General features: G+C 48.5%; 1 protein-coding gene across 2 annotated transcripts in view; it reads right to left on the bottom strand.

Annotated features, from left to right (window-relative positions):
* inhbaa (inhibin subunit beta Aa) overlaps nucleotides 1-11082 on the bottom strand; it is an 18753-nt gene extending 7671 nt beyond the window's left edge. Inside the window, exons 1-2 of one of the 2 annotated variants that reach the window (XM_084034176.1) lie at nucleotides 10996-11082; nucleotides 2925-3630 (exon numbers count right to left, since the gene is read on the bottom strand). In XM_084034176.1, coding sequence (XP_083890302.1) covers nucleotides 2925-3480 — 556 coding nt within the window. In that variant the 5' untranslated portion in view covers nucleotides 3481-3630; nucleotides 10996-11082. Of the gene's footprint in view, nucleotides 1-2924; nucleotides 3893-10995 lie in introns of those variants that run through there. The other variant, XR_014598861.1, reaches the window with a different exon arrangement.
* Between the last annotated feature and the right edge of the window lie 15632 nt (nucleotides 11083-26714).

Below are 26714 nucleotides of genomic sequence, written 5' to 3'. Positions count from 1 at the left end.
ACAAGGTTCTCTTCTGATCGCGCCGCCGAAGAACGACTTCCTGCCGCACATAATGGTATTTAGTGAACTGGGAGTCCCCCAGCAGGACCAGTATCTCTGGAGGAGTAGGACCAGTATCTCTGGAGGAGTCCCCCAGCAGGACCAGTATCTCTGGAGGAGTAGGACCAGTATCTCTGGAGGAGTCCCCCAGCAGGACCAGTATCTCTGGAGGAGTAGGACCAGTATCTCTGGAGGAGTCCCCCAGCAGGACCAGTATCTCTGGAGGAGTAGGACCAGTATCTCTGGAGGAGTCCCCCAGCAGGACCAGTATCTCTGGAGGAGTAGGACCAGTATCTCTGGAGGAGTCCCCCAGCAGGACCAGTATCTCTGGAGGAGTAGGACCAGTATCTCTGGAGGAGTCCCCCAGCAGGACCAGTATCTCTGGAGGAGTAGGACCAGTATCTCTGGAGGAGTCCCCCAGCAGGACCAGTATCTCTGGAGGAGTAGGACCAGTATCTCTGGAGGAGTCCCCCAGCAGGACCAGTATCTCTGGAAGAGTAGGACCAGTATCTCGGGAGGAGTCCCCCAGCAGGACCAGTATCTCTGGAGGAGTCCCCCAGCAGGACCAGTATCTCTGGAGGAGTCCCCCAGTAGGACCAGTATCTCTGGAGTCCCCCAGCAGGACCAGTATCTCTGGAGGAGTCCTCCAGCAGGACCAGTATCTCTGGAGTCCCCCAGCAGGACCAGTATCTCTGGAGGAGTGGGACCAGTATCTCTGGAGTCCCCCAGCAGGACCAGTATCTCTGGAGTCCCCCAGGACCAGACAGGACCAGGTCTGGACCCCACGGGACCAGGTCTGGACCCGACGAGACCAGGTCTGGACCCCACGACACCATGTCTGGACCCGACAAGACCAGGTCTGGACCCCACGAGACCAGGTCTGGACCCCACAAGACCAGGTCTGGACCCCACGGGACCAGGTCTGGACCCCACAAGACCAGGTCTGGACCCCACGGGACCAGGTCTGGACCCCACGAGACCAGGTCTGGACCCCACGGGACCAGGTCTGGACCCCACGAGACCAGGTCTGGACCCCACGAGACCAGGTCTGGACCCCACGAGACCAGGTCTGGAGTCTCTGCCGGCAGTCGCACATCAAAGACAAACGAGCCGCCGGGGGATTCACACGTCATGAACGCACAAAAACCAGCTAATTAGAGTTTCCTCTCTGGGAGACAGCGAACGCACCACTGACGGCAGGGTGGCCGGTTCGAATCCCCCAGACAGACCGGCCCACCAGAATAGACCCAACAATGAGCGGTTCATCCTGTCTGGCAGAGAGCGAAGGGTAGACGGAGGTTACAGAGACCAGCAGAGAGCAGGATCAAAGTGGACCCTGGAATGTCGCTAATGAGGTGTTCAATTAGGTTCAATTAGCCTAATTGTCCTCTGTGTGTGAGGGGAGACGAGACGGGGGACAAACGGGGACGAGGACAGGAATCTAACCAGGACGAGCTGCTGGAGGGAAGCCGGCGGACAGATACTTATTGTGTCCGAGCTGCTAAACGGAGGATGACACTTGTCTCCGCCAAGAATCCAGCCGTCCCTCCGCTCCGACTTCTCCGTCACCCAAAATAATTACTGAGGTCCCTGAACGCATCACTTCCTCCTGACAAAGCGCAGGGTTGGCTGGATGCGAAGTATTCTCACGGCGGTCCGGTTCCTCTGAGCGGAACAACGGGGGTCCACCGGCAGGAAGCAGCGCTTCAGTCGGAAATAGAACACATGGCCTCGTAGCTTCTTTTAGCTCGTTTGTAGCCTCTTCATCCCCGGAAACACGACATGTCGTTAGTCTCGTTAGTCGCAAGTGTCGCTAGTCACGCGAGCTGCAACGTCTTAAGTCACGTGAGTCGCTAGCGTGGTTCGTGACGTCGCTAAATTCAAAGTACAATAAGGTGTTTTCTGCCACTGTAACTGTCCCACGCACGGTCCGGACCCCACAACCCTGCCCACATGGCCCCGCCCACACGGCCACGCCCCCGCCCACACCCACATGGCCCCGCCCACACGGCTGGCTCACAGGTGACCAATGATTCGGCTTTGTGATCGGCTGCAGTTGCAAATGTAAAATCATTTAAAAAACGTGAATCATAAACACTATATATGAGTCCTAATCACATCGATCAGTGTTATTGATCCCCGACCTTCCAGCTGTCAATCACAGCCAGGAAACTGATCGAGTGTTTCAAAATAAAAGAGTTTCTTTGAAACGACGGGAGGAGAGAAGACTCCAACCTGGACATATGAGGTTTTCTTAGAACAGCGAAGTGTGAGGTTCAGTGATGAAAGGTGTTAAAATATATTATTATTAATCATAATAATAATAATCATCATTATAATCATTATTATTATTATTATTATTATTAATACTAATAAAAGACGCCTGTTTGACTCTGTGAGGTTTTATTGTTCCTCTTTTCTCTCTGTTGGACTCGGACTCACTCTGTTGCTACCGTCTGTCAGAGAACACACACACACACACACACAAATATGCACACACACACACACACACACACTGATTGACTTTAAGTAGATAATGAGGTATTCTTTGAAAACAGCAGGAGGTGATTACAGAGGTGTGTGTGTGTGTGTGTGTGTGTGTGTGTGTGTGTGTGTGTGTGTGTGTGTTGGGTTCGGCGGAGTGAGTACGCAGGTGGAATTAAGCAGGTGGACACACACGCACTCTTTCACACACACACACACTCACTCACACACACGCACTCTTTCACACACACACACACACTCACTCACACACACGCACTCTTTCACACACACACACACACACACACACACACACACACACACACACACACACACACACACACACACACACACACACTTACACACTCACTCACACACACACACACTGAGCGGTGCGTACTCACCAGCCTCGGCGAAGGTGATGATCTCCGTCGTCTCCTGTGCGTCGCCGCCGTCTCCTGACCGAGCCGCCGCCACGGCCGCCGCCACTCCTCCTCCTCCTCCTCGCCGGCCTCCCCGCCCTCGCGCCTCCTCCTCCCCCCCCTCGATCTGCACGCTGCCGTCCTCCGCCACGCGCCCCACATGGAGCTTGCGCAGGGCGTTGAGGAGCGCGGCGCGCGGCACGGGCCGCGTGATGTTGGGCCGGGCTTGCAGGTGCAGCATGTTGAGGATGTGCCTCTTCACCGCCTCCACCACGTCCTGCTGCGCCTCCTCCTCCTCCTGCTGCTGCTGCTCGTGTCCTGCCGCCGTGGCGTCCTCCTCTGCCGCCGTGGTGGCTTCCACCCCCCCCACCTCGTTCCTCCTCATCCTGGCCAGGGCACAGGAGGGGCAGTGGGCGGTGGCGTCCGGCGGCTGCTGGTGCTGAGGATGGACGCTCAGAGAGAGCGGCGGCGGCGAGGACGAGCCGGCGCTCTGGACCAGCAGCAGGACGCTCCAGCTGAGCAGAGGCAACACTGACATGACGGCACCTGATTGGCTGGATTTGGTGATGCTGCCTGAGTCGGTTCTGTGTAAAAAAACTCAACAACCGGAGTCCCTCTCTCTCTCTCGCTCGCCCGCTCACTGTCTTTGTCTCCTCTCAGAAGTTCGGACGCTGAACTTCGGCTCCACCTGCGAAAACGGAGGGAAAAAAAGCTGCAAAGAAACGAGAGACAAAAAAAAGAAAAAGGAAAAAAGCGAGCGAGTGAGAAAATGAGTAATCCTGATCTGTTTGTGGGGACAGATGGCCGTAAAGTGTGGAGGCGTCACAAAGAAAGGAAGAAGAAGAAAGTCTGAGATGATGGAGGAGAAGAAGTTATCCAGCCGAGGACTTCCTCTCTCTCAGCCTCCCTCTGTGTGTGTTGAATGCTCACCAGTTGAATGGTTTTACCGGAGTGGGCTGGACACTCTCTCTCTCTGTCTCTCTCTCTCTCTCTCCTCTGTCTTTCCCTCCCTCTTGCTTCTCGCTCGCCCTGGCAGCCTCATACCATAATTATACCTCCTCCCCCTCCTCCCTCCATCCCTCTCCTTCCACTCCAGTCTCCTCCCATCTGGCTCCGTGACTCACAGCACTTCCAACTTTTACCTCTCCTTCTTTATTTATTTCTCCCTCCCTCCCTCCCTCCCTCCCTCCCTGTGTTCAGAGCTGGGATTCCTCCCTCCCTCCCACGTTCGGCTGTGAATGACTGTCTATCAGTCTGTCTGACGGTCTGGATCTGTTTAGTCTGGTTGCAGTCAACATGACATCACGGTTCATGACTGTGCGGTCTCGTCGTGGCCGGGGGACTTCAGGATGAGCAGGAGATCCCCATCCAGGTCAGACTCACACAGACCAGAACCAGGAGGCAACCTCTGGTTCTGGAGGTCCTTCAAGCTGCATCCTCCCCGCTGGCCATCAGGGGGCGACTCCTCTCTGGTTGTATAGAAGTCTATGAGAAAATGGTCCTACTTCTCTCTGCTGGCCACCAGAGGGCGACTCCTCTCTGGTTGTATAGAAGTCTATGAGAAAATGGTCCTACTTCTCTCTGCTGGCCACCAGAGGGCGACTCCTCTCTGGTTGTATAGAAGTCTATGAGAAAATGGTCCTACTTCTCTCTGCTGGCCATCAGGGGGCGACTCCTCTCTGGTTGTATAGAAGTCTATGAGAAAATGGTCCTACTCCTCTCTGCTGGCCACCAGGGGGCGACTCCTCTCTGGTTGTATAGAAGTCTATGAGAAAATGGTCCTACTCCTCTCTGCTGGCCACCAGGGGGCGACTCCTCTCTGGTTGTATAGAAGTCTATGAGAAAATGGTCCTACTTCTCTCTGCTGGCCACCAGGGGGCGACTCCTCTCTGGTTGTATAGAAGTCTATGAGAAAATGGTCCTACTTCTCTCTGCTGGCCACCAGGGGGCGACTCCTCTCTGGTTGTATAGAAGTCTATGAGAAAATGGTCCTACTTCTCTCTTGATGTATTATCTCAGTAAACATTGTAAACATGAGTTTATGGTCTCAATCTCTAGTTTCAAGTCTTCTTCAATCCAGCATGATGTTCATTTAGTCCATTATGGTCCGTTTAGAGTCCACCAGACCAGAAAGCAGGGGATGCTTTAAAGGGCGGGGCTTTTAAAAATGTAACCCTTCCACAGCGTGTTTTCACTTCATCATGACGTCTGACGTTGAGTCTTTTGAATCTTTCTGTGTCTTTAGTCAACTTTAACAAACTCCATTTCCCATAATCCCTCGAGGCTCACAACCTCCAAATCGGAGAACAAGTCGAGGAGTTGCTTCCTTCGTTTATTTCTTCTGGTTCCTGAACGTCACCTGCAGATGGACTTCTGGTTTTGATGGAGAACATCTGGACTCTCAACCCCCCCCCAAGTCAGTTTGAGATCTACGGTCACAGTCACCCATAATCATCATCTTCATCATCGTCATGACAACCTCATTTCATCTCCCATCAGCCCACATGTTCCTCCGTCACGCAGTCGACCACAGACTCAGTTTGTCATCGGTTGGTTTTATTGAGAAACGAAGCCTCAGAGGGATTATGAGAGGAGGTTCTGATGGGTTCTCCGATGGTCTGAGGGGTTCTCACAGGCTAGAGGACCTCAAATCTAGGAGGGTTTTCTATATTCACAAAGGACTGAGTTTAAGGGAGGCGGTCCAATGGACATGAACTGTCTGCAGGGATTAAATGGGAGTTAAATGTTCTCAGGCTTTCTAAAGGATCTAAAATTTTCCACCTGGGTTCTTATGGATGTTGTACAGGGCTGGGATCTAAAGAGATGCTGAAGGGGTCCAGAGGGGACTTTTGAGGGGTTCTGGGGATTTTGACGGGTTGCGTTTAACAAGGTTCTGCAGGTGGTTTTACATTTTGGGGGGTTTCCAGGGGGGGTTCTAAAGGGGACGCGTGGTATTTAAGGTGGTTCTATAGGGGGACACGTGGTATTTAAGGTGGATTTAGTGACACTATGACGTCCTAGTCATACATGTGGTCTCTAGCAGGACGGACTCACATGTGACTGTAGAGGAAGCGGAGAAGACGCGGCGTTACACACCAAAGCGTCCAGCTTTGATCAGACGTCTGGGATTCTGCTGTGACATCATCACTGCGTGTGAGGTCACCGCTTTCTGAGTCGCCGCAGTGTGTATTGTGGAAATGAGCCGGTGGCTCCCAACCTGTGAGTCAGGAAGCAGCAACACGGCTGGAAAAGTACGTTGTTCAAAACCACAGAACTTTATTTAAAGTTTCCAAAGATAACTAAGTTAGGGAAAAGGATGCGTAAAACATCACACACACGGTTTTGTTTCAACTCTGGGGGTTGAAGTCTTTAAAGCACATTCACATCTCAATAAAACCTTCAGCAGGAGGAAGTGAGTCTGCTTGTGTCGGATGTTTAGAGGCCTGAGATTTGAGGTGGAAGGTTGAACTGGAGAGTTTAAGGCGTCCAGGGGGAGAAAATCTAACTGGCCTCAGCGTGTTAAATATAGTTGTTTCTCCTGTTCTCAGGTGTTTCAGTCTCCAGCTCACTGAGTGTTCCTACTGGGAAGGCGGGACGACTGGCGAAGCTGACTGCTCCATCTAGTGGACGCCAGGGGTATTAATCCATCTGTCTGACCTCAAACTACCTTCACTCTCACTTCCTCTCTCCTTCACTGCTGGACGGCTGGTTTCTTCTTCTTCTGTCTGCAGGTGTGGGAGCTCAACGACCCTTCTGCTCCTCATTAAGGAGGAGGAGGAGAAGAAGGAGGAGGAGAAGAAACAGTCCTCCTCTTATTGAACTCCTTGTGGAGGTTCTGGAAGTCACTGTTTGTCATGTTAACGCTGCTCCGAGTGGAAGAGATGTTGCTAAAAGGCATGTGAGGAGGAGGATGAGGAGGAGAGAGGTGGAGGAGGAAGAGGAGGAGGTTGTTTCCTCCGTCTTGGCAGTTCAGATTTAGATACAATGTTTACTGAGATAATACATCAAGAGAGAAGTAGGACCATTTTCTCAATAAAATAAACGAAGGAAGCAACTCCTCGACTTGTTCTCCGATTTGGAGGTTGTGAGCCTCGAGGGATTATGGGAAATGGAGTTTGTTAAAGTTGACTAAAGACACAGAAAGATTCAAAAGACTCAACGTCAGAAGTCATGATGAAGTGAAAACACGCTGTGGAAGGGTTACATTTTTAAAAGCCCCGCCCCTTAAAGCATCCCCTGCTTTCTGGTCTGGTGGACTCTAAACGGACCATAATGGACTAAATGAACATCATGCTGGATTGAAGAAGACTTGAAACTAGAGATTGAGACCATAAACTCATGTTTACAATGTTTACTGAGATAATACATCAAGAGAGAAGTAGGACCATTTTCTCATAGACTTCTATACAACCAGAGAGGAGTCGCCCCCTGGTGGCCAGCAGAGAGAAGTAGGACCATTTTCTCATAGACTTCTATACAACCAGAGAGGAGTCGCCCCCTGGTGGTCAGCAGAGAGAAGTAGGACCATTTTCTCATAGACTTCTATACAACCAGAGAGGAGTCGCCCCCTGGTGGCCAGCAGAGAGAAGTAGGACCCTTTTCTCATAGACTTCTATACAACCAGAGAGGAGTCGCCCCCTGGTGGCCAGCAGAGAGAAGTAGGACCATTTTCTCATAGACTTCTATACAACCAGAGAGGAGTCGCCCCCTGGTGGCCAGCAGAGAGAAGTAGGACCATTTTCTCATAGACTTCTATACAACCAGAGAGGAGTCGCCCCCTGGTGGTCAGCAGAGAGAAGTAGGACCATTTTCTCATAGACTTCTATACAACCAGAGAGGAGTCGCCCCCTGGTGGCCAGCAGAGAGAAGTAGGACCCTTTTCTCATAGACTTCTATACAACCAGAGAGGAGTCGCCCCCTGGTGGCCAGCAGAGAGAAGTAGGACCATTTTCTCATAGACTTCTATACAACCAGAGAGGAGTCGCCCCCTGGTGGCCAGCAGAGAGAAGTAGGACCCTTTTCTCATAGACCTCTATACAACCAGAGAAGAGTCGCCCCCTGGTGGCCAGCAGAGAGGATGCAGCTTGAAGGAGCTTCAGAACCAGAGGTTGCCTCCTGACAGTTTAAGCACTTCAGCGTAGACAGTGTAACCGACCAATCAGAATCCAGGTTTCAACAAAGGCGCATCTTAATGTTTATGTTTTAACAACTGCTGTTTTCTGTCGCCATGAGTGTGTGTGTGTGTGGTTGTGTTGATATTTATTAACACACACACACACGCTGTGAGTGGTGTCCACATGTGTGTTCATAATGAGCCTCATCAATGTGAAACCTCAAGTTTCAGTGATGTGGTCGGGATGCTCACTCACCAATCAGACCAGGCGATGATGTCACCACGGTGGGGGAGGTCAAAGGTCACAGACCTGCAGACAGATACACACAACTTAAGATGTAAAAGTGTTTCAAGCCATTCAATCCAACATGAAGTTCATTTAGTCAATTATATTATTATTATTATTAATATATAATATATCCTTCTGTGTGGAGTTTGCATGTTCTCCCCGTGTTAGCATGGGTTCTCTCTGGGTTCTCCGGATTCCTCCCACAGTCCAAAGACCTGTCTGTCTCTACATGTCTCCCTGTGATAGACTGGTTACCTGTCTGTCTCTACATGTCTCCCTGTGATAGACTGGTTACCTGTCTGTCTCTACATGTCTCCCTGTGATAGACTGGTTACCTGTCTGTCTCTACATGTCAGCCCTGTGATAGACTGGTTACCTGTCTGTCTCTACATGTCAGCCCTGTGATAGACTGGTTACCTGTCTGTCTCTACATGTCTCCCTGTGATAGACTGGTTACCTGTCTGTCTCTACATGTCTCCCTGTGATAGACTGGTTACCTGAATACATGATAAGCGGTAGACGATGGATGGAATATAAAGCGGGCGATGTTTAAGGGCGGGGCTACCTGGTGATTGACAGTGGCCGAAGTCGAGGCTCCAAAACCGTAGTCTACCAACCAATGAGTGACGTCACCATGACGACATCCAGGTGTTCTAGACAGACTATAGTGTGACATCACGATGCGAGCGCATCAAGCATGCATCAAGCTTTTATTTTGAAAGCAGAAAATTAAAGGAAATGTGAATGTTTTTATGAATACACACACACACACACACACATCGGGTTTTCCTTTCCCACATCTCCGTCTTCAGGCTTTAATGGACCCGGACATTTCCCAGACTCAGACCTATGACACCTCAAAGGATCCGAGGTGATTCAGGGCAGCTTCCAACACACACACACACACACACACACACACACACTCTACATGCAGAATAAAGACCTCCAACACTCTCACTGCTGCAGCAACGTCTGAGTCAAGAGGCTGAATGCTCGCCTGCAGCTGTGTTAACCTCTCTCCCTCTGTGTCTCAGTGTCTCTCGTCCAAAATCCCCCTCATGGTTCCTGTCACCGGGTCAGAACCAACATCATGACCCAGAACCTGAAAGACCTCTTAAGTGTTTAACGCCTGCCGCCTGATGCAGACACGTCCTCGCCTTCATGAGTTAACGTTAGCTTTAGACGACAAAACCAACGTTAGCTTTAGACGACAGAACCAACGTTAGCTTTAGAGGACAGAACCAACGCTAGCTTTAGACGACAAAACCAACGTTAGCTTTAGACGACAAAACCAACGTTAGCTTTAGACGACAAAACCAACGTTAGCTTTAGACGACAGAACCAACGTTAGCTTTAGAGGACAGAACCAACGTTAGCTTTAGAGGACAGAACCAACGTTAGCTTTAGAGGACAGAACCAACGTTAGCTTTAGAGGACAGAACCAACGTTAGCTTTAGACGACAGAACCAACGTTAGCTTTAGACGACAGAACCAACGTTAGCTTTAGAGGACAGAACCAACGTTAGCTTTAGAGGACAGAACCAACGTTAGCTTTAGACGACAGAACCAACGTTAGCTTTAGAGGACAGAACCAACGTTAGCTTTAGAGGACAGAACCAACGTTAGCTTTAGACGACAGAACCAACGTTAGCTTTAGACGACAAAACCAACGTTAGCTTTAGAGGACAGAACCAACGTTAGCTTTAGAGGACAGAACCAACGTTAGCTTTAGACGACAAAACCAACGTTAGCTTTAGACGAAAAAACCAACGTTAGCTTTAGAGGACAGAACCAACGTTAGCTTTAGACGACGAAACCAACGTTAGCTTTAGACGACAAAACCAGTGTCGTATGAGGATCCAAACTTACTTTCCGTTGTTTTGACACAAAGAGGTTAGATTTCGGTTTCTGCAGGGAGACATGCGTCGTCTCAGCGACACCAGATTCTCCGGAGACTCGGAGCAGCTGAACTCAAAGCAGCACCAGCCGTGTTTGCAGACGATAAGGAGCGTGTCGTCGGCGAAAGCATTCACGCAAACTGACGTGTTTCCATGTTGGTGTGTTTAAGATCGGAGGAACGTTGAAGCAGCTTCCTCCTCGGGCGTTGGACTCATCAACACCACTCTGCCTTTAATTACTGATGTTGGTGTGATGTCGCTCCGACACAGCTGACGCTTTAATGTGCAATGTTTTCACTCTCAACGTACACTACAAGCGATCTATTTTCATTTATTCATACCACGCTCATATTTATTTCAGTGTGCTGTGTTTTCCAGCCCTGCTTTGAAGTTTAGATGGAGTGATTATAAACTTCAGTAAACTGATCTGAGAGCAGCCGAGGAGTGACGCTGAAGTCAGGAATCAAACATTCCTGAGAAGGTGGCTGTTACCGACCCGGATTCCCTTTAACATATTTATTTCCCCAATATTTCATACGCAGTGTTGACGTTCGCCCACGTGACCCTGAATGCCTCACCGTGATGAAGATAGCACTCAGATAAACAGTCATTTCATTTCATGCCCTTAAAAAGGCAAAACTGCAGCTTGGTACGCCACTCGCTCATAGATGTAAAAATACTCTTTCATCTGCATTAATCATAACCCGGAGCAGAGTCCTCGCTGGCCCACTCAGGTCCCAGCAGGGGGGGTACCTGGACTGCTGTTCCACGCCCACTTCCTGCTCTCTATGGCCATGATGTCCATCAGCTCCGCCTCCAGCTCCAGGATCAGGCCTCCAGCTCCAGGATCAGTTAAACAAATGTAAGAAGTATTGCAGTATTTCATGTACAAGTATTGCTTTCAAAAATCTAGAAACGTAAAGATAAAATAACATTTCCTCAATTCTGCCAAGAAGTTTTCCACTTGTTTGAGGTGTATTTTTTGTCTAAAGCTAACGTTGGTTTTGTCGTCTAAAGCAAACGTTGGTTTTGTCGTCTGAAGCTAACGTTGGTTTGTTGTCTAAAGCTAACGTTGGTTTTGTCGTCTAAAGCTAACGTTGGTTTGTTGTCTAAAGCTAACGTTGGTTTTGTCGTCTAAAGCTAACGTTGGTTTTGTCGTCTAAAGCTAACGTTGGTTTTGTCGTCTAAAGCTAACGTTGGTTTTGGGTCTAAAGCTAACGTTGGTTTGTTGTCGAATGCTAACGTTGGTTTGTTGTCTAAAGCTAACGTTGGTTTGTTGTCTAAAGTTAACGTTGGTTTTGTCGTCTAAAGCTAACGTTGGTTTGTTGTCTAAAGCTAACGTTGGTTTTGTCGTCTAAAGCTAACGTTGGTTTTGTCGTCTAAAGCTAACGTTGGTTTTGGGTCTAAAGCTAACGTTGGTTTGACATCTAAAGCTAACGTTGGTTTGTTGTCTAAAGCTAACGGTTTGTTGTCTAAAGGCGGGTCCACACCACACCGACTGCCCGACTCGCGTCGGTAAATGAAGTCGGGCTACTTAATATGGCCGACTCGAATGGCGGATTACACATTTGAATCGGCTGAAATGAACGCCGACGTGGGCCGATTCGAGCGACCACACCAAGGAGACTCATGTCACGGACGCCGACTCTCTCAAAGACGCCGATTTTCGGTCCGGTGTGGACCCGCCTTAAAGCTAACGTTGGTTTGTTGTCTAAAGGTAACGTTGGTTTTGTCATCTGAAGCTAACGTTGGTTTGTTGTCGAATGCTAACGTTGATTTGTTGTCTAAAGCTAACGTTGGTTTGTTGTCTAAAGCTAATGTTGGTTTTGTCATCTGAAGCTAACGTTGGTTTGTTGTCTAAAGCTAATGTTGATTTGTTTTCTAAAGCTAACGTTGGTTTGTTGTCTAAAGTTAATGTTGGTTTTGTCATCTGAAGCTAACGTTGGTTTGTTGTCTAAAGCTAACGTTGGTTTGTTGTCTAAAGCTAACGTTGGTTTTGTCGTCTGAAGCTAACGTTGGTTTGTTGTCGAATGCTAACGTTGATTTGTTGTCTAAAGCTAATGTTGATTTGTTTTCTAAAGCTAACGTTGGTTTGTTGTCTAAAGTTAATGTTGGTTTTGTCATCTGAAGCTAACGTTGGTTTGTTGTCTAAAGCTAACGTTGGTTTTGTCGTCTGAAGCTAACCTTGGTTTGTTGTCCAAAACTAACGTTGGTTTCGTTGTCGAAAGCTAAAAACAGTTGTAGTCCACGTAGACTTGTTGTTGGTAACTTTACATCCTGGTACCGAACACTTACCTCACCCTGGTTGACTTGCGTAATGGAGCCAAAGCAAACGAGCCTAATTGTCATTTCTTTTTTCTCTGCGACATTTAACAAGTTCACATAACATTAGTTTGACATCAGAATGGAAACGTGGCCAGTGTTTGGTCTTCAGGCTGTAAACAGAACAACATGTTTGAGTCCGGGAGGAAGGTGTTTGTGACGGTGTTGGGACGGACCTTCCTCTCCGTCTCCATCAGCCTGCTTCATCTTACAAATGGATCTGCTCGGCGGTTCAGTCAGAGGTCCTGGTTCTCCCAGTGCAGCTCGGCCCCGTCAGTCTGAACGCCCACCTCGGCGGTTTGGCCGGAGCGCACCATGACTCTGCAGGCTGGCTGGCTCACACGGGCTGAGATTGTGCCGTGTCATGCTCTGCATCGTGCTCATCGGTATGATCCGTGTCGTGTGCACTCAGTTCTCAGAAACTTGTTGGTGAAGTGTTGAGAAACTCCCGACCGCAGCGCGTTAAGGCCAAACCGCCACATGCAATCTCTCCAAACATGACAGGGGAGGGGGGAGCAGAGAGGGAGGGGGGAGCAGAGAGGGAGGGGGGAGCAGAGAGGGAGGAGACGTTAGGAAACTAGGAGGACAACCGGCTCACAGCTGTGTGGAAACCCCAGACCTCCCCTATCTCACTGTAGATCTGTAGACCTGAAGGTTTGACCTCCACACGGGTTAGTGAACACCTCTACTAGTCCTGCAGCCTTCTCAGACACACAAGACCACCACAAAGACACAAAGAGACACAAGACCACCACAGACACACAAGACCACCACAGAGACACAAAGAGACACAAGACCACCACAGACACAAGACCACCACAGAGACACAAAGAGACACAAGACCACCACAGAAACACAAGACCACCACAGACACACAAAGAGACACAAGACCACCACAGAAACACAAGACCACCACAACGACACACAAGACCACCATAGAGACACAAAGAGACACAAGACCACCACAAAGACACACAAGACCACCACAGAAACACAAGACCACCACAACGACACACAAGACCACCATAGAGACACAAAGAGACACAAGACCACCACAAAGACACACAAGACCACCATAGAGACACAAAGAGACACAAGACCACCACAAAGACACACAAGACCACCACAGAAACACAAGACCACCACAGAGACACAAAGAGACACAAGACCACCACAAAGAAACACAAGACCACCATAGACACAAGACCACCACAAAGACACACAAGACCACCACAGAGACACAAAGAGACACAAAACAACTACAAACTAATTTGTAGCTGTTATGGATCGTGGGGCCATTACATGTGTGTTGATACAGCAGATGTTGTGTCATGTGATTATGGAGATGTGTGTTGATACAGCAGATGTTGTGTCATGTGATTATGGAGATGTGTGTTGATACAGCAGATGTTGTGTCATGTGATTATGGAGATGTGGGTATTAATAATGATAACAGCTAGGACATCGGTGCAGCTTGAACTTGAAGGTTTTTCTGTGTAAAACTTTGGGGTGAACAACACGGTGAGTTTGTTGTAGCTGAGGATGAAACGCGTCTCCCTGGAGGACAGACATGAAACACTGAAGGGATGTCAAGCAATGACGCACAACAGGTTTCCTCTTTACCTCCTCCTCCTCTTCATCAGCCATGACTCATGCAGGTACGCTCCACCTGCCTCTGTGATCTCTTCCACCGGCCGTCTTCACCTGTCAGCCTCACATCTGCTGCTCGTTAGTCCGTCCAAGGTCCTTCTGCATCCGTCTGTCTGTCTGTCTGTCTCTCCATCTCTGTCTCTCTCTCTCTTCACTCGTCTCTCTCTTCACTCGTCTCTCTCTTCAGATCTTTAAGTTGCTGAAGATCTTTTGTCATCTGAGTTTTCCACTTTTACTCACTTTGTGAATCATCTCTCCCCAGAGAGAGAGAGAAAGAGACAAAGAGAGTGTGTTAGCGTTTGACTTTCCCCTCCGAAGAGTTTTGAGTGCTTTACGTAACCGACACTCTCACACACACACACACACACACACACACACTCACACTCACACTCACACACACACACACACACACACTAAGCCCAGCTGTAGGTTGTGTGTATGTGGATTCGGGGCCTGAAAGGTTCAAAGCCTCCTTGTTGATCCCTGACGGTGTTGCTCTCACACATCCAGGTCTCCATCGACTCTTTGAAGCCAGCAGGCTTCTTTAAAGAAACATCTGAGATCCGGGACTTCCTGTTCACACTGCAGACGCTTCGTTAGGAACACGGAGCTCACCTGTTCATATCGGAGCACAAAACCACGTTAGCTTCAAACGACAAAACGTTAGTTCAGACAACAAAACCACGTTAGCTTCAAACGACAAAACGTTAGTTCAGACAACAAAACCACGTTAGCTTCAGACGACAAAACGACGTTAGCTTCAGACGACAAACCCACGTTAGCTTCAGACGACAAAACCACGTTAGCTTCAGACGACAAACCCACGTTAGCTTCAGACGACAAAACCACGTTAGCTTCAGACGAACAAAACCACATTAGCTTCAGACGACAAAACGTTAGTTCAGACGACAAAACCATGTTAGCTTCAGACGACAAAACCATGTTAGCTTCAGACGACAATACCACGTTAGCTTCAGACGACAAAACCACGTTAGCTTCAAACGACAAAATGTTAGTTCAGACGACAGAACCATGTTAGCTTCAGACGACAAAACCACGTTAGCTTCAGACGACAGAACCATGTTAGCTTCAGACGACAGAACCACGTTAGCTTCAGACGACAAAACTACGTTAGCTTTAGATGACAAAACCACGTTAGCTTGGGACGACCATACCACGTTAGCTTCAGATGACAGAACCACGTTAGCTTCAGACGACAAAACCACGTTAGCTTCAGACGACAGAACCACGTTAGCTTCAGACGACAAAACTACGTTAGCTTTATATGACAAAACCAACATTAGCTTTAGACAACAGTCATTAATTGATTGACACCCGTGTTGCATTCTGGTCCGTGGTCCTGTTTCTCCATGTTTGTAGTCTCATGCTCGTCGGGACTACAAGGAGGAGAAGAAGTTGTTTCGGACACAAAGAGACTCGAAAACAACTGGAAATACTTGAAAATCAAAAGCACTAAGTATTTGTGGCCGGGAGTCCCGACAGACGCTCAGGAAAACATTGTGTAGCTGACCTGAGGCGACTGCAGGTGTGTGTGTGAGAACATCTGCTCTTCATCCTCCTCATCCTCACATACTTCCTTCAACTCTTCCCCTCCCAGATGAAAAGGAAGCGAGCTGCTGATCGAATCTGGAGGAGGAGAGTTCACCGTGTTAATGATTTCATGTTTATGCGTAAAACCTGAGGCTTCTTGCGCTGCTCGTCTGTTGTGATCAGTTAGGGGTCGTGAAGATCCACATCTCTAGTCTAGACCTCCTGGCCTCGGCCCCGGTCGGGCCTGCTCTCCTCAAACATTAAGATTCCCACCAAGCTACGCTGCTCACAAACATGTTTCTGTTGAGAGTCCCTGAACTCCACGTAGGGAGCAGTTCTGGAGGTCTGGAGCAGGTCTGGAGCAGGTCTGGGTTGTGGACGGGTCAGAAAACACCCAGGAGACCGATGTCAGAACCAAGTAGTTGAGTTGAGTTTTAGTTTTGAACCCAAACAGGATGTTTTTACTGGATCTGATGACGTAGTCCTGTGGCATGTTTTGATAAAGTTTAAACGTTTAAAGCTGCGGCGGTTCCATCCAGAAACAAGATGGCGGCAGCGCCTCGAACGTAAGCGAGGGTTTGGTTCAGTTGTACGGAACGAGAGTAGATGTGGTCCAGGAAGAAGAAATTACCTTATTTGGAGTGTTGATGGAGCAGCTACAATGTTAGCGTAGCCTAGCACCCATCAACCAGACTCCATTCAGAAAACCAGCGTTTTAACAGTAGTTATCTTGTGGTCTTACAGACTGACCTAACAAAGCATGACTCAGCACTGTTTACTGATCACCATCATGATGGAGTTATTTCTGCATCCTTTTCATCTGGTTATTGATATTAAATCACAGATCAATACTTTATTCACCAGGGTGTTGCTGGATCCAGAGAATCCAGCTTGGTGAACTCCACCGATGGCGATGTCATGAACCCAGACAGGACAGCCTCTACTGGTCTGTGGTAAGCCCCGCCTCCTACGCTATTAGAGGAGATAAATCACCAGGACGAGTTCTGGTCTGTCCAACACTCTGAGACTGTGTGGTTCATGTGATGCAGGTTCTGGGTCCCAGCTGGATCGGAGTCTGGTTTCTGTGGTCACAATGTTTGAATGTCATCATGATGTTGTGCTTCTGGCTCTGTTACACTTACAGAATCCCTCGTAAATCACTTTTACTGCTTCTTCATTTATTTATTTGATTTTGCTCTGATTGCGTTCCCTCTCTTCATGTGTATTTACTGGATTCTTTTGTTTCTATTGTTCTGTTTTCACCGTGTTGAAATTTGACCTCAGTTTTGTTTTGTTTCGATGTTTAAAGTTCATACTTAAATAAAGTTATTATTATTGTTTCCTCGTTAGAGGACTCAGAGTCGTCCTCTCAGACAATCAGCTTCTTGGCAGCACGTTCTGACTGAACGGTAGTGTGTACTCAATAACACGTGTGTGTGTGTGTGTGTGACTGACAGCTTATATAAATGAGCCGGTTTGTTTGTGTGTCTGAGAGCAACCTGAGGCTCCAATGTTGCCTCTTAATTGCTGCTTTACACAAACAGTCTGCCAGAAACCAGGAGCCGGTCTCTCCTGGACCACTCGGGCCCGAGACCAGACCACGTGGTGTTTTTACTGCTTAACAGAGCAGATGATCGTAATCTCTGCTGTTCAACACTGTACCTGCTGAATTATTCATCCTGGGATGTAATTGGAGAAGTCTTTACATAATATTATGTATCTTTGATGACTTTATTTCACTTTATGTAACGCGTCTTTGTTCCTGATGTGATTCCTTATAAAATAATCTACGAGGAAGTGAGAATAAATATAGAGCTGCTGAATAATCCATGTTATAAAAGCTAAGTAGGAAAGAGACACAAATAAGGACCGATTAAAGGAGCTTGTTAAATAAAGGACTTTCCTTCAGGATAATATGCTTATTACCGGTTTACTGCTGCGGTTCTGATGAGTCATGTTCTCCTGAACGTATCCTGCAACACGAGGAACGAGTAATACCCGACCCCCTTCCCTCGGACTCTTTCACGACTGCTGGACCACAACAAGGTGGCAGCTTTGATCCGGATCAGACCGTCACACTGGGTCTCTGTTAGAGTGTGTGTTGGTGGAGGTTTCATCGGGAGTCACCTCGTGCTCATCGCACACTTAAAGAACCTCCTAGGTGACCTCTAGACCACCTTAAAACCAGTAGAACCTCCTAGATGACCACCTTAAAAACAAGTAGAACCTCTAGACGACCACCTTAAAAACAAGTAGAACCTCTAGACGACCACCTTAAAAACCAGTAGAACCTCTAGACCACCACCTTAAAAACCAGTAGAACCTCTAGACGACCACCTTAAAAACCAGTAGAACCTCTAGACGACCACCTTAAAAACCAGTAGACCCTCTAGACGACCACCTTAAAAACCAGTAGACCCTCTAGACGACCACCTTAAAAACCAGTAGAACCTCTAGACGACCACCTTAAAAACCAGTAGACCCTCTAGACGACCACCTTAAAAACCAGTAGAACCTCTAGACGACCACCTTAAAAACCAGTAGACCCTCTAGACGACCACCTTAAAAACCAGTAGAACCTCTAGACGACCACCTTAAAAACCAGTAGACCCTCTAGACGACCACCTTAAAAACCAGTAGAACCTCTAGACGACCACCTTAAAAACCAGTAGAACCTCTAGACGACCACCTTAAAAACCAGTAGAACCTCTAGACGACCACCTTAAAAACCAGTAGAACCTCTAGACCACCACCTTAAAAACCAGTAGAACCTCTAGACCACCACCTTAAAAACCAGTAGAACCTCTAGACGACCACCTTAAAAACCAGTAGAACCTCTAGACGACCACCTTAAAAACCAGTAGAACCTCTAGACGACCACCTTAAAAACCAGTAGAACCTCTAGACCACCACCTTAAAAACCAGTAGAACCTCTAGACCACCACCTTAAAAACCAGTAGAACCTCTAGACGACCACCTTAAAAACCAGTAGAACCTCTAGACGACCACCTTAAAAACCAGTAGAACCTCTAGACGACCACCTTAAAAACCAGTAGAACCTCTAGACGACCACTTTAAAAACCAGTAGAACCTCTAGACGACCACCTTAAAAACCAGTAGAACCTCTAGACGACCACCTTAAAAACCAGTAGACCCTCTAGACGACCACCTTAAAAACCAGTAGAACCTCTAGACGACCACCTTAAAAACCAGTAGAACCTCTAGACGACCACCTTAAAAACCAGTAGAACCTCTAGACGACCACCTTAAAAACCAGTAGACCCTCTAGACGACCACCTTAAAAACCAGTAGAACCTCTAGAGGACCACCTTAAAAACAAGTAGAACCTCTAGACGACCACCTTAAAAACCAGTAGACCCTCTAGACGACCACCTTAAAAACCAGTAGAACCTCTAGACGACCACCTTAAAAACCAGTAGAACCTCTAGACGACCACTAAAAACCAGTAGACCCTCTAGACGACCACCTTAAAAACCAGTAGAACCTCTAGACGACCACCTTAAAAACAAGTAGAACCTCTAGACGACCACCTTAAAAACCAGTAGAACCTCTAGACAACCACCTTAAAAACAGGTAGAACCTCTAGATGACCACTAAAAACCAGTAGAACCTCTAGATGACCACTAAAAACCAGTAGAACCTCTAGACAACCACCTTAAAAACAAGTAGAACCTCTAGATGACCACTAAAAACCAGTAGAACCTCTAGACAACCACCTTAAAAACAAGTAGAACCTCTAGATGACCACTAAAAACAAGACAAGTACCCTGAAATGTGAAGGATCCAACTCTCTCATTAACATGTTCCTTGTCATCGGATTCTTCTGTGAGTGTGTTTGGTGATTAACCACAGTGACATCACTAACAGCCAGGAGCCTTTGAAGCGCTCCGTGTGACCTCACGACCCGCCGGGTGTGTTCTCAACATCTGTGTTAAACCCTCCGATGTGTGATCACACACCTGGACTTACATCAGACCACAACAAGGCGGCGGCTGCACTCACGCTCTCTCATGACTCGGCAGAGTTCAACACACACGTCTGATCTGAGCTTTGATGACACATCCGACAAGAGTCCTGACATCACTTCCTGTTGAGAGACTCAGTTCCATATTTTGTGTTTCATACATTTGGAATAAATAAAAATAACTTTTGCACACACACATCCAGACAGACAGTCATGCCGACAGGATGAAGCTGTGATGTCATCAGTCAGATGGACGTTTCCATGTTAATGACGACCATAAAAGGAAGTGTGTGTGTGTTTCCAACACCTGTAAAATCCTCCAGCAGTGTTTAGTCAGCACCGAACGCCCAGCGAGCTGTTTGTCCTGGCTCAGTGTGTGTCTGTGTGAGTGTGTGTGTGTGTGTGTGTGTGTCTGTGTGTGAGTGTGTGTGTGAGGGTGTGTGTGTGTGTGAGTGTGTGTGTGTCTGTGTGAGTGTGTGTGTGTCTGTGTGAGTGTGTGTGTGTGTGTGTGAGAGGGTGTGTGTGTGTGTGTGTGTGTGAGTGTGTGTGTGTGTGTGTCTGTGTGTGTGTGTGTGAGGGTGTGTGTGTGCGTGAGTGTGTGTGTGTGTGTGTGTGTGTCTGTGTGTGTGTGTGTGTGTGTGTGTGTCTGTGTGAGTGTGTGTGCGTGGCCATAGTGAACACACACAGTGGCCGACCCTCAGGAAATGACTCAGCAGATACTCCTGTTTGAGGTGGGCTGCTTCACCACAACACACACACACACACACACACACACACACACACACACACACACACACAGCTGGCAGCAGCCTCCAGGGCAGCAGGTTGCTGGTTTGAAACCCTATGATCTCTATACAGATGATTTTGAATATCAAAGAAAAGTCCTCCTGGACCCCTAGAACCTCCTAGAGATCCACTAGATCCACCTACAGGTACTCTTAATGACGTCTAGAACCAGCTGAAAGACGGGGCCCTCGGATGTCCTTAATCACTACTAGAGCCACCAAAAAGACCCCTAGACCCCCTCTTTGACCACTTAAAGGACTCCTCAAGTAAATGTCCGCTAGAACAATAGAACCACCTAAAAGAGAGTAGAACCTCCTCATGACCACTAGAAGCACCCAAAAGACTTCTAAATTGACCAATACAACCATTAGAACCTCAAATCTCCATGATGACCTCTAGAACCCCTCAACGATCAGTGCGACTCCCTAAAAGACGTCTTCAATTACCCCTAGATCCCCCTCTTTGACCACGAGAACCACTAAAAAGACATCTAGATCTTCTTAAATGTCAATTAGAACCACTTGTAGGACCCCTTGAGGTACATAACCTCCACAACCAGTAAAAGCACCTAAAATACCACTAGAACCTCCTCAGTGCCCACTAGAGCCCCCTACAATCTGCTTAATGACCAACACAACCATTAGAACCACCCTCAACCCACCTCAATGACCTCTAGAACCCCTTAAATGACCAGAGCAACGGTCAAAAAGACAGGACTACCGTGATGGCCCCTCTTTGACCACAAGAACCACTTCAAAGACACCTAGAGCTTCCTAGATCCGATGACCAGCTTCCAGGTCAAGATGGAGGATTGTTTCTGGGTTAAGTAGCGATGGTTGGATGGGAGCTCGGCTGAAACACTGTAATCCTGCAGAGAGCCGCCAGACCAAAACCACAACACAGAGCGGGAGAGCGTGAGCAGCAAACTAATGAAGCTAATCAACAATCCCAGACCAGAACCCACACAATCAGCAAGTGTTTCCAAAACCACACACACAGAGAGAGGAAAGCAGGAACATCAGGGAGAGTTTAACCACAGCGTTGTGTACTCGTTGGTACCTCGTGGGAACTCGCTGCAGGTACCAGAAACCTGTTCAGGATCACAAAACACGATCCACTGCCTCAGAGTTTCCAGGATCACGTTGGTTTCTCCCACAATGCACCACAAGATCTTACTGCTACAGTTTAAACTTGATTCAGGGGGAGCAGCTGTTGTAGGTCTTGTACCGTTCAGGTCTCAAATGGACACACTGCCAGACTACAAAGACCAGTAGTCTGCGGTTGCATGGCTAAAGGACCCTCCAGGGCCTTAAATGCTGTCAGATATAGAATGTAAGGGCTCTTTCCTCGCTCCCGTTGCCGAGTGACCATATAGATTGAGACCCAACTGGGATTTTCTTCAAGTCAACAAGACTTGCTAGCCAGCGTTAACTGACGCCTCCAGCTTAGGCTCCGCCCACAAAAATCCAACATGGTCTTTAGTAACAGGAAAGGGTCTGTAAGTGTGACGTGGAAACAGAAGATAGGTATTTCTGACATTCAGTAACACCTCTTACTTTAAAGGTCTTCTGGATTCTCTGGTTGGTTCTGCTCAGCTGGCGGTGTGAAGGCGTTGAAGTGGCGACGCTCCCTGGACGAATAAAGGATCAGGGATGGCGGTTCAGAGGTGCTGTGGACCCGGAGCCCAGCAGGGATTTCCAGGGATGTGAGTGGTTTCTGCTTCATAAGTGCGAGAGCTGCCACGGCGGAAGCAGCTGAATTGGATTTAAAACCTCAGAAACGTTTTTATGAGTCCACAAAAGTGGGTCTCCATTTCACACTTGCTGGAGGAGCTCGGGTTTGTGCCGTCGTGACGTCACAGGTTAGAGAGCGCTCACCAGTGCAGCAACCACACATGACTGATTTTAACAGGAACGCTGGAACCAATGTTTGTACTGCTTTCTCAGGTTAGGGTTTTAATTAAATGTTTGTAAGCTTGTTTGCTGCATATGAGGTCTAATAAAACACTGAAACACTTCAGCCAAAGTTTAGATAAGCATGTATTTACAGCAGCGTCTGGTTAACGTCTGAACACACAGTGGAAATAAGAAACAACACATTTAATCTGAACACAGTCCTTCCACAAACACTGTGGACCCGTCACATTTACAAGGACCTGGAAGAGTCAACCAGACGACACGGCAGCATGCTGGAGAGATTAAAACACGAACCGCCTCAAACTGAGAGGAAGCTGCTGCTGCACACCACGGCACAATTCAGACGGATCTCTAGGTGGTTCTAGGGGTCAAGGAGGGGATCGTTAGGTGGTTCTAGGGCTCAAGGAGGGGATCTCTAGGTGGTTCTAGGGCTCAAAGAGGGGATCTCTAAGTGGTTCTAGGGCTCAAGGAGGGGATCTCTAAGTGGTTCTAGGGCTCAAGGAGGGGATCTCTATGTGGTTCTACGGGGTCATGGAGGGGATCGTTAGGTGGTTCTAGGGCTCAAGGAGGGGATCTCTAAGTGGTTCTAGGGCTCAAGGAGGGGATCTCTAGGTGGTTCTAGGGCTCAAGGAGGGGATCTCTAAGTGGTTCTAGGGCTCAAGGAGGGGATCTCTATGTGGTTCTACGGGGTCATGGAGGGGATCTCTATGTGGTTCTACGGGGTCATGGAGGGGATCTCTAAGTGGTTCTAGGGCTCAAGGAGGGGATCTCTAGGTGGTTCTAGGGGTCATGGAGGGGATCTCTAGGTGGTTCTAGGGGTCATGGAGGGGATCTCTAAGTGGTTCTAGGGCTCAAGGAGGGGATCTCTAGGTGGTTCTAGGGGTCATGGAGGGGATCTCTAGGTGGTTCTACGGGGTCATGGAGGGGATCTCTAGGTGGTTCTAGGGCTCAAGGAGGGGATCTCTAGGTGGTTCTACGGGGTCAAGGAGGGGATCTCTAGGTGGTTCTAGGGGTCAAGGAGGGGATCTCTAGGTGGTTCTACGGGGTCATGGAGGGGATCTCTAGGTGGTTCTAGGGCTCAAGGAGGGGATCTCTAGGTGGTTCTAGGGGTCATGGTCTTTCTTACGTGTCCTCAGGATGTCTGATTGTTTGTTTGCGTCTTAGATTAAAAGAACATTAAATCGTTGTCAGGAGGGATCGGTGAAGAACTCTCGTGAGGGGACTGTTGGGTTTGGAGCACATGAGGACTTGTTTAGGAGGTTTAGTGAGTCACGTAATCACATGTTAGCATGAGCTGAGTGAGAGCATGCCGGTCCATCAGCGTGTCCTCAGTTCATCCTCCCAAAGTCACCACAGCTTTCACACTGATGCATAATGTAAAGGAGGCGCTCTGAAGGCCTCGCTGTCCCATACAGCTTAATTTAAATATGCGGCAGGAAGTCCATGCATTATGTAGACCAGACCAGGGAGACCAGGTTTGGGACATTATGCTCATGTGGTTTGACTTTTCTGTGCTCGTACCACGATGGTGCAGGGAGGAGCTGGTGGGGGCCGGCGACTCGGGGGACTAAAAGTATACTGATGTGTGTGGTTCAGGTCCTCCTAAAGGGACAGAGAACAGAGGACATCTACAGACCCAGAAACCTCACCTGGTCCGTGCTGGACCGCATTGAACCAAATTAATCTCCCCAAAAATCATTCTATGCAAAGTTAGACTTACCCTGATCATCTCATGTAGTTATGGCAATGTAGATCCACATCAGAGTATGTTAAGTCCACAATAAGGGACTCCCAGGTGTCCACAGAGACGATAATGGACTCCCAGGTGTCCATAGAGACGATAGGGGAGTCCCAGGTGTCCATAGAGACGATAATGGACTCCCAGGTGTCCATAGAGACGATAGGGGACTCCCGGGTGTCCACAGAGACGATAGGGGACTCCCAGGTGTCCACAGAGACGATAAGGGACTCCCAGGTGTCCATAGGGAGACGATAAGGGAGTCCCAGGTGTCCATAGAGACGATAGGGGAGTCCCAGGTTTCCATAGAGACGATAGGGGACTCCCAGGTGTCCATAGAGACGATAGGGGAGTCCCAGGTGTCCATAAAGACGATAGGGGAGTCCCAGGTGTCCACAGAGACGATAAGGGAGACCCAGGTGTCCATAGAGACGATAAGGGACTCCCAGGTGTCCATAGAGACGATAGGGGAGTCCCAGGTGTCCACAGAGACGATAAGGGAGACCCAGGTGTCCCCGTAGACAGGGTTAATCAACCTGCAGGTGTCCTTGTGCGTGAACGGCCTCATTGGTCATCCAGATGAACTGCTTATTGACGTTTTCCCGCCTGAGTCTCCGGCTGCATGCCGGTCGGCAAAATTGGATTTTTTTTTTTAAGAGAAATCAGGTCACGGGGCGTCTTTCTGCAAAATTAAAAACCGTGATCCCATAAAATCCGAGGAAATATTTATGCTTCATATCACATATCAAACGCAAGGCAGAGAGACTCAGCTGGACTCGACTTTCTTCGTGGCTCAAGTTCATTTCAGTTCGTGGTGTGAACTCGTGTGTCGTCCTGTTAGTGCTGCACATTCAGACTGCAGTATAGAAGGAAAACAACACGCTTTCATATTTAAATTCAGCCTAAAGCGAGTCACTCAAAGCCTTTTTTTACTCCTTGAACTCCGTCTCCGTCTTCTACCTCCATCTTCTCTCCCTCATCCTGTATGTAGGTCGCATGGCTGCGTTAAATGTAAATGGCTCTCATGCATGGCAGAGCAGACCTCCCTCATAAATACAGCCGGGAATGAGGAATTAAATTAAACACCTCCAGCCACTTCAAACGCTCGCCCACAGTGTGTGTGTGTGTGTGTGTGTGTCCTGGTGTGACCCTAGCCGCCGGTGGAGTCGGCGTGAACTTGTTGAAGTGGTCCGCTGCCCTTGATGGGGGAGCGATCGGACAGGGGTCACATCTGCTGGGGTCACAGGGGTCGGCACAGGTGTCAGCCTCCCTGAGACTGCCGAGGAAAACAAGCGCACCTGTGAGAGTGAGACAGGCGGCTCGGAGACGACTGCTACTTAACTTTAACATTCCCACTAGGAGAACGTTTGAATTCACGTGTAACGTGTCACACGGTAATAAAGTCCGTGAACCAGAAGCTGCCGGACTTCTGAACGAGCACCGGGCCGCCGGCGGGGAAGAAGACCGGGAGTCATTACTGGCCTGCAGAGGAGTCACATGGGGGGCGAGTCCAGCTGACAAGGTCACGGTGAAGGTCACAGCAGCAGCACCTGCAGAGAGACAACAGGATTCTATTAATAGAACAGGAAGCTCAGATCAACCTGATTGGTTGCTGGCCGTGATAATGCTACGCACTAAAACCGAGCTCAGACCGAACGTCTGAGCTCCGCCCACTTCAGCATTAAAGGGACTTAGGGCAGGATTTGTGAAAAAATAAACATTCACTTTAAGTCTTTTAATGCTAATGGGTGATGAAGCGTTCAAAACCAAAAAGAATGAGACCACACACATATCTCCCCATTGCCTTGAACAGGCTGTGTGCTGCATGATGTACTGCAATTCGTGGTCCGAATTTCCCGCGCAGTCCGGCGGACGTGACGTCAAATGACGCTGAATGCGCGTACTCGACGGCTTGGAGACCAGAAGAAGACAAGCGCGGTGGAGTCAAGTACTGTATGTGTAGTAATGGACTCTGCTTCGGCCGGAAAACGACCCACCACCACACAAAGTCCACTAAAAAGTAATACCAAGAAGAAAACGAAGGTTTTATCAGCGGCAATTCGTCTTCCTAAAGTTACACTAAAATAAACACTTGTTTACTTACTTCGTCGCTTGACATGATGCTGTTCGCAGATGTATGCTACCAACGTAGTTCCGCGGAGGCATGTGCGGAGGGCTTGTAGTAAACAGTCACGTGAACAGCGAGTAAATAAATAACCGTGTCACAGCATCAGCTGCACTGAAGAGTTCGTGCGCGCTACCGCGCCGGCTTGGCAGATGGCTGCAGTTACCCTAACGGCCGTCGTGTCACTGTTGAGTCTTATTTCTTGATCCTGCCCTAAGTCCCTTTAAGAGAAATGAGATGAAACAGCTAGCAGTGAGCGGAATGTGGAATTAGCAACCCAACATTAGCATTTAACCAGTGTAGCATTAGCCTGACAACATGGTGGAATTAGCATGCTAACTGTGTGCTATAAAGGGTTTGTGTGGTGTTGTTCCGTCAGGAGATTCCAGGAGAGAACTC

This window comes from Eutrigla gurnardus (assembly GCF_963514095.1).
Source record: "Eutrigla gurnardus genome assembly, chromosome: 18".
Classification (NCBI taxonomy): domain Eukaryota; kingdom Metazoa; phylum Chordata; class Actinopteri; order Perciformes; family Triglidae; genus Eutrigla; species Eutrigla gurnardus.
This window is presented reverse-complemented; position numbering and strand designations above follow the sequence as displayed.